This window comes from Nycticebus coucang, chromosome 3, assembly GCF_027406575.1.
Source record: "Nycticebus coucang isolate mNycCou1 chromosome 3, mNycCou1.pri, whole genome shotgun sequence".
Lineage (NCBI taxonomy): Eukaryota > Metazoa > Chordata > Mammalia > Primates > Lorisidae > Nycticebus > Nycticebus coucang.
The window spans coordinates 128,850,907-128,860,000 of NC_069782.1; the positions used below are offsets into that span (position 1 = coordinate 128,850,907).

The window sequence follows — 9,094 nt, forward strand, 5'->3', positions numbered from 1 at the left end:
CTTTCTTGCCCTTGGTAGAGTGCCATGGCATCATAGCTCACAGCAGCCTCAAACTCTTAGACTCTAGCATTTCTCTTGCCTCAGCCTCCCAAGTAGCTGGGACTACAGGTGCCTACTATAATGCCCAGGTATTTTTAGAGACGAGGTCTTGCTCTGGCTCAGGCTGGTCTCCTGTGAGCTCAGGCAATCCCCCTGCCTTGGCCTCCCAGAGTGTTAGGATTATAGGTGTGAGCCACCTCACCTAGCCCAAAGAAGAATTTTTGAACTTTGGTGCCTATTCTTCTAAACTCAATACCATCAGCTTGGCACCTGTAGCTGAGCGGCGAGGGCGCCAGCCACATACACTGAGGCTGGGTTCGAACCCAGCCTGGCAAACAACGACAACTGCAACAACAACAAAAATAGTCAGGCATGTGGTGGGCGCCTGTAGTCCCAGCTATTCAGGAAGGCTGAGGCAAGAGAATTGCTTAAGCCCAAGAGTTTGAGGCTGCTGTGAGCTGTGACACTACGGCACTACCAAGGGTGAGATAGTGAGGCTCTGGGTGAAAAAAAAAAACAATATCATCAGGAGTCAGGCAGGTAACAGAAGAGAGGGAAGTGGGCTGGGTGGGGGTTTTGGGGAACTGAAGCATGTGAAGAAATGCTGTCTTAGCATTTGCTGTTCTCATTTGTCCAGAGAAACCAGAAATCCATATTTTATATGAAGTTTTTCAGTTTCAAGATTCACATTTTAAAACAGTACTCTAGGTCATACAAGACAAAATTAGGTCTGAGATTGGGATCACCCAAGAGTAGCTTCTTTTCTAACCAGGCAGGCCATTGCACTTTGGTTTATATATCTCTCTCTATTTTTTCCAGATTATATAGTAATACAAATGATGGAACAACAGCTTTCTTTAGATATATCCCAGATTCTGAAGAAATGCAGCAACTTAAAAAAAATTTAGACACACTGATTTCTTGATCGGATTAGAAGCAGCACCCTATTCTCAGTACCATATTTATAAACTATATTTTAAGATTTATGATACACTTGGCCAGTTTTGTATTCTGTCAGTTTTTTTGGTATCAGTTTCAAATCTGTCCCCAGATTCTGGGGGGTGTAAGCCTGTGAGGCTCCTTCTCTAGGTCATGGAAAGAAGGTACAGGAGGAATCCTGCAGCAGCCCCCAGGCTGTGCTGTCCTTTAGCTTTGCTTACTTTGTGAAGCCCGTGTCAGCATGTTGGCATGGATGACGTCAATACAGTAACACCATCAGATCTTTCACATCAGTAAATGTTTCCCTCTGAAACTAATGATTGTTTCTACCTTCAAACTCCTCCAGGGATCTTCGACAGGAAGGTGTCCGACAAGTCCATGGTAGCTGGTTGCGCCTCTCTTTTGTGTACAACCACTATCTCTTCTTTGCCTGTATCCTGGTGGTGCTACTGGCCATCATCCTGTACCTTCTGCGGCTCCGCCGCATTCACCGCCGACAAACTCGAACCTCGGCTCCGCTGGACTTGCTGTGGCTTGAAGAGGTGGTGCCCATGATTAGAGTACAGGTGGGACCATGAGGCCAGACCAGGACTAGAGGAGCCTGAGCTCCCACAGCTGCCACTCACTGAATCCCTCCACTTTCTTGTGCTGGTCTCAGATGCTGCCTTGCTGGACATCGTGGATATTTTCCCTTGGAATTCCTGCTTCAATTTCTTCATTAATTCCTTTTCAGTTCCTCTTCTCTGAGAGAAGCTGTGATTTAGTCTGTGATGAGAGATTGGTGCTAACACAGGGGACCATGCTTTGTCCAACTGAAGCATGCTTCAACTCCTTTATCTGAGCGGTCTATTGTGTTCCTAGGATCTCGCCTTTTCTTCCCTTGCTAACGCATGAGGTTTAGCATTGAGCACACTAGAAGCCTGGTTGAAACCAAACTTGGAGCATCTGATTCAAAGCCAGACACATTCTAGCAAATGCAGCAGCCTCTTCTTTCTCTGTAACAGAGATATCATTTATGTGGAGATCCACAGCCTTTACTAGGGAATCCAAGATCTTTGGAGTTCAAAGGACCAGATGTGAATTTCCAGACAACCAAAATAACATAACTTCCTTGCTTACTTGACAAAGAAGCCATGTAGGTGTGATCCAAGATCTCTGACATAGTATTGCTGATGTTAGTACGTGATTTTAAAATTAGAACCTGTTCAAAATGAATGGTCTATGGAAGATTTTATATCTTACCTGATGCCTGGTATGACCAGGGTGGAAAATTTTTCCATGTCTGTGTGCCTCCAGGCTGTTTGGGCATTAATTTTGCTTTTTGAGCCTTAAGTATGCTTATATGATGGAGAAATTGTGATGGGGACAGAGGACCTGGATTTGTCTGTCCCCTAGGCCTATTTTTACGAGCTCCTATACAAGAAGATTCAAAGACAATTCTTTCATTTCACTGATGTGATCAATATATAGTTTGGGAAGAGATGTATTTGGGTTGTTTTCAAAGGAAAGAACAATATCAGAAGAGTGGACAAAGGCAATAAAAACAATTGTCTTATTTATTATTTTTGAGAAACAGACGTTTTCTCAATTTTGACTCTTGGAATGTGTGAAAGTGAGCAAATTCTAATCTTTGAAATAGATGAATCTGTTAATAAGCCATCTGGTAACTTCAAGAACCTCTGTCGAGAAAGATTACCCAGTCACAAACAGTACTTCTATTAATGAGGAGAGAGGAAAAGCCATAAGATTATAACAACATTTGTATTTACTATTCTACAGGAGCTTTGCTTCTCCTCCACATTTAGCCTTTATTATTATTTTTTTTAATTTATTCTTTTTTTGAGATAGAGTCTCACTTTGTGGCCTTTGGTGAAGTGCCATGGTGTCATAGCTCACAACAACCTCAAACTCCTAGGTACAAGTGATTTTCTTGCCTCAGCCTCCCGTGTAGCTGGGACTACAGGGACCCACCATAACGCCTGCCTACTTCTTTTAGAGATAGGGTCTCGCTCAGATTGGTCTCAAACTCTCGAGCTCAGGCAATCCACCTGCCTCAGCCTCCCATAGTGCTAGGATTATAGGGGTAAGCCACCAGACCTGGTTACATTTAGCCTTTAAATTGCATGAGGATTTCTTTTTCATCACCTCCCCCACAGGGTCTATTTTTCCCCCAGATTGATGTAAAGATACAAATGAGTAGGTTAGATTACATTGTTTGTGTTTGTTAGGTAGAGTCTAAATTGTAGTTGTGTTCTTCACCCAGGTGTGCCACGTATCACTCCATTGTGCCTGTTAGGAGAAAGCACACCAAGCCCCCTCCTTCTTCTCCCCCCCAACTTGAAAATGGTTGTTTTTCTTTCATGTGGGTGTGTAGATGTTCATTTGCTGATTTCATATTGGTACTGAGTACACTGGATACCTGCTTTAATATAGTCTTCTTGATACCTTTCCTATATGTAGCCTTGAAAGTCCTGTCTGTGAATATGCCCCAGGGTTGAAGTTTTCTTTCTTTTCTGTTGCCTTTTGATTTCTAGGATTAGATGAGCAGGGGAAAGATCCCAGACTTCAAAGAAAAAAAAGTGGAGATTTTAAAAAATAAATTCCATAGTAGAAGCTGAAAGGAATTAATTTGCTTAATAGAACAGAGAAAAAGAAATCAAGAGCCTCCTGAAACTAAACTAAGGTGAGAATAAGTACACTGATTCTTGGTTGGTAGGTGAAAGGGTGACGAGCCTTGAATTTTCAACTTAGATAAACATAGATCTAGCACAGACTCTTAGAGTTTCCGCTGGAAGTATGTTTTACCTTTCATTGCTGTCATTGCAATTTCCTTTCATTTTTAAGACCTTTAAATTGACTTTTCTTTTTAATTAAAATTTTTTTTCAATTGTTGGGGATTCATTGAGGGTACAAAGAACCAGGTTACAATGATTGCATTTGTTAGGTAAATTCCCTTTTATAATTGTGTCCTGCCCCCAAGAGGTGTGTCACACACCGTGAGCCCTCCACGCCCCCTTCCTGACTTGATTTTCTTTTATGTCTTATCATTGTGTCCTATGAGTGGGTCCTCACCTTATGAATGATGCTTAAAAATAATGTCAGAATGTTTTTGCTATCCATTGCCTATTCAGGTAACTTTTTCTTTTTCCCTTATCATAGCTTCCAAATACTATTTTTTGTTTTCTTGTGATATCTAGTCAAAAGCTACCTGACTGGCTAACAGTGATCTACTCGTGTGCTCAAAATGAAGTTGAAGCAGGGAGGAAGGAAGTCATTAGCCCAATTTGAAAGCTCTTATTAGTAAAGTTATTCTCCATCCACATTGTAATAATAATAGTTTTCATTTGTTAAATACTATGTACCACACAATCTGTTAAGAATTTTGTGTGTAATTCAATCATTATAATTGTTCAGATTGATATTATGTTTTTATAGTTGAAAATCTCAGGATATCTACATTTATCATTTTTTCAGTATAAATACATTTCTTATTCTTAATTTATTTTAACTAGTCTTTGAGTTTTTGTTTAGTGTGCTATAGCTTATTATTTTAATGTTATGGGATCCAGGTTTGTCTTTATTAGCATGAGTAAGACTTCCCAGAGTTCTATAGTAGAAAAATCAGAAGGAAAAATTTTTATCATACCCCACAGAGGGACTGAGTATTTGCTCTTGGTATTGGGTCTTATGCTTCTTCCATTCTCCCAATTAATAGATTTTAAATGAAATCTCATTAGCTAGAAACAGAAGCCATTTATGCCTTGCTGAGGGCTAATTACTTAAATTTATTACTTCCTCATAGTGAAATCTATCTTGCCATGCCCTTCACCCTCTTTTAGCTTTCAGTTTTTGAATATTTCTTTTCTATTTGTATCTCTGCACTTTAAGTGGTTCCCCTGTGAAGATAATAATGGGGTTATAAAATTCACACTCTTATTAATTCCTGTGAATCTTACCAACCACTCAACTTAACAGCAACAATGAACCTGAATTGTTACAGTACGTTTGTTAATACTGAGAACAGGTCACAAATGTCAACATTGGAGTCAGTGGCTTAGAATAGTGATGCTTATTAGTCTTGTGATGGCACAATCCATTATTTTCCCCTGAATTCTTGTCACTAGAACATAATGAAAATAACATACAATCCCCACTTATGTGGCATTACACTCACTTCAGTTGCAGTCAACTCTAAGCCAAATTATACCACCTTTCTCTCCATACCCTAGCTCTTTGAATTCAATTTCCTTGGTCTGGGAAATTTTAATCACTTTCCCCAACCTTATGGGGAAAGTGCAAGACTTTATATTCTGCAAGATTTTATATTCTCTAAACATCATCCATAGCGTTCTGCCCCTCTTCCTTCTCAACCTAAGAGCTTCCTATAAATTCAAGGCTGTGGGTACTGATTGGCTGACTGGAAGTCTGCCATGTACTTGCTAAGCTAGTCTTTAGGATTAACACCTACCATATCCACATTTACATTTTTGAAATAACTTATACTTCTCACTGGTATTATCTAAACAGATGTTTCCCCTCTACCCTGTTTTCTGTTTCGCTTTTTGTCAGGGGTGAAAAGACAAATGGGTGGTATCATTTAAAGGAAAGAACGCTGGACTTAATAATAATGAATGGATTCTAGTCCTGACTTTGTCATTTTAGCTCAGGTACCCCAGGCAAGTCACTTGTTCCCTTTCCTTCACTTCTTATCTATAAAATAAAATGGCTAGACAAGATAAGGAACCAAAGGCAGGAAATAAGATAGAAAATCTCAGGGTTTCTGGAAGAGGATTTTGGCCTTTGATTTAAAAGACCAGGCTACCCAAAAGAAACACCTACTTTGGGCGGCGCCTGTGACTCAGTCGGTAAGGCGCCGGCCCCATATACCGAGGGTGGCGGGTTCAAACCCAGCCCCCGCCAAACTGCAACAAAAAAATAGCCGGGCGTTGTGTCCCAGCTACTCGGGAGGCTGAGGCAGGAGAATCGCCTAAGCCCAGGAGTTGGAGGTTGCTGTGAGCTGTGTGACGCCACGGCACTCTACCAAGGGCAATAAAGTGAAACTCTGTCTCTACAAAAAAAAAAAAAACAACACCTACTTTATCCATAGTCCCTGATGTTAATGGTTGACGGGAATGGAGTTTCCAACAGCAATTATTATAAATAAATTTCCAGAATTTTAGAGGTCTTCTGGGTGATGAAATTGAGTTTCAGGACAGTTGTCATATGTGCAAAGTCACAGCGAATGGCCTCTTGGACCTGAAGTTTCTCTGTTCTAACAACTTTTACACCACAGCGAAATGTTTATTGACATACTACTTCTGCAAGTGTATTTCAATGGAATCTATTCTTTATAATACAGCTAGCTGTAATTAAACCATGCCCAGTCTTTATAACTGCTTCTGATAGTCATCTGTAATTGCTTTGCTCAGTTAATAATAAACTTCAAGACCTTGTTAGAAATAGTGCCAAGTTTCCACTACATCTATTCTAGTTTTTTTAATACTTTTAAATTTTAGATGTCTCTTTCAAATGATTTGCTTAATTTTACATAATTTTCTTAACCACAGCATCCAAGCAATTCATAAGGTGGTTACAATGTAAATGAGGATATAAATGCCTATTAGAGCTACATCACTAAGGAACTTGCTTATAATTCTTGTGCAGTTTCTACACTCCCTTACAGAAACAGAGCTGTTGATAAACTGGTTATCCTAAAAGCATTATCATTACTGTTTGTCTTTGCAACCAACATCGCTTTAGGCAGTTGCTAATCATTACCCCTGCTACAACAGACAGCACTTGCCAATGTAAGTTAAAGACAAAAATATCTGGGTTGACTGATTAAGAAAGCCATAAATTTTATTTATTTATTTATTTATTTATATATTTTTGAGACAGAGCCTCAAGCTCTCACCCTGGGTAGAGTGCCATGGCATCATAGTTCATAGCAACCTCCAACTCTTGGGCTTAAGCGATTCTCTTGCCTCAGCCTCCCAAGTAGCTGGGACTACAGGCGCCCGCCACAACGCCTGGCTATTTTTTGGTTGTAGTTGTCATTGTTGTTTGGCAGGCCTAGGCTGGATTTGAACCCGCCAGCTCTGGTGTATGTGGCTGGCGCGGTAGCCACTTGACCTACAGGCGCCAAGCCAAGCCATAATTTCCTTCATGTTATAAAAACAATTGACAGAACTTTTGAGAGACCTCTGAGAATACTAAGGAAAATTCATTTAATGCTACAGTTATGTGATGAACTTCTTTTTAAAGAGGTGTTTTGGACATCAGTCTGCAACCATCCATTTCTACTAATTCACTCATTCAATATTTAGTATGTGTTTGGTGGTGCTAGGAATAATACAAAATACAAAAATTATTAAGATAATCGCTGTTCACGAAGAGCTCATCAATAGCATAATATAGTTACATAGCTAAATGTAACCAGGTCTGTTTTTCAAATGTAGTCATCATCTGTAATTAAAGAAGAATGAAGTAAAACATCTGAAACATGAACTTACAAGAGTTGCTACTTTCTTGGAGGGAAGTGTAGAAGCATTAACATGTGGTTCTTTGGGTCATACTGCCCTCTGCTGACTCAATTACTATATTAACTAAGGACAACCTGGGCTTGAGGGATCAGGAGAAGATTGTGTGGAAAACTGCCACCGTTGACTGCAGTTCCTTCTTTAAAGAATTCTATATAGAGCAGATGACATCCTATTAGCATACATCATAACAGGATCAACAGATTAAATGATGGGGTGCGGTGGAAATTTGAAGGGAATGGGAATAGGCTGGTCAGAACTTTCTAAGGTAACTAGGCTATTAGAACCTAAGCCAGTGGTCCCCAAACTTGTCCATGCGTGGTAATCACCCAGGGACCTTAAAAAATATGCCTATTACTGCTCCCAGATATTGTGGTTTAGTTGGTCTTAGATAAGGCTTGGGCTTTGGGATTTTAAGAGTCAATGTGAGAGAAGCTGGGAAGCATTTCTAGGCAACAGTGTAAGTCCACCAGGGTACAATAATTTGGAAAAATCAAAGTCAAACTATCCTGTTTACCTTTGTTTTGCTAAGAAGCACCTGAGAATGATCACGCTGAAACTCACAGAATACTGGAATTGGGAGGGAAATGAGATCATCTAGTTCACAGAGTGCAAATGGGCAAACCTGAGGGCAATAGCTCCCAGACATGTTAAACCTGCATAGTATTTTTGAAACTTGAAATTAGTTGCCAACACTTAATTGAGAGCTTTCACATAAAATCTAGATATCTGGCTTCTTTAAAAAACCAGATCTGATAACTTTAGACCTGCAAAGCAGCAGCAGGCCAGAGCTTACTAGTCGTTTAATAGGAGTACCCTCTAAATATTTACCTAGTGGTCCTTGCCCTGCTTACATTGGGTACCTAGAGTGAAATGCAAAATTTCCATTCCAATTATGGCTAGTGGGACTTCTATTGATAAAACCTGTAGTACATTAAGTTTTCTGTGTAGTCATGTGATAACAACATAAATAGTTCATGTTGAACCTAAGGCCAACTGAAACCCCCTAGTCTTTTTTTATATGAAGTCAGGTTTCTTCACCCCAAACTTATAAAGCTAATTTAAATGAATATGTTACATTTATAATCTGTTTTATTTCATCTTGATGGGGTCATTCTGGGATGCTTTAGAGTTGTCACTGTCATCTATTAGTATTGTTGGGTCGCCCAATTCTCAAATCAGATGTTTCTGATGCCTTCCAAGTCACTGATTTAAAAAATAAAATTAAATAAGACAGAGCCTGTGAAATATCAATGAAGACCAAAATCACACCAATTTAGTAGTCAACAATTAGTTTAAATATCTAAATAGATGTCAGTGTACTTCACCATCAAGGTCATCTTTTTTTAATCAACAAGGCTATTAGGAAACACTTTCAGGTGCCAATTTATACTGTCTAATCCACTCCTAGCAATGTAACACACTATCAATAGAAGAATGAGGTTAAGTGCTTGATAGATCCAAGTGGATTAATTACAATTACCTCACTTCTCAAATACTTGTAAATCATTCTGCTGCACAGACACATTAAGCTTGTCAAAATCTGATTCTCTCCCCACTTTTGTGAGATAGAGTCT

General features: G+C 39.5%; 1 protein-coding gene across 2 annotated transcripts in view; it reads left to right on the forward strand.

The window, feature by feature from the left end:
* Positions 1 to 9,073, forward strand: part of ENTPD7 (ectonucleoside triphosphate diphosphohydrolase 7) — a 62,256-nt gene extending 53,183 nt beyond the window's left edge. For both annotated transcript variants that reach the window (XM_053582919.1, XM_053582920.1), the window contains one exon: positions 1,325 to 9,073. In XM_053582919.1, the coding sequence (XP_053438894.1) occupies positions 1,325 to 1,556 (232 nt within the window). In that variant the 3' untranslated portion in view covers positions 1,557 to 9,073. The remainder of the gene's footprint in view (positions 1 to 1,324) is intronic.
* Positions 9,074 to 9,094: the final 21 nt, after the last annotated feature.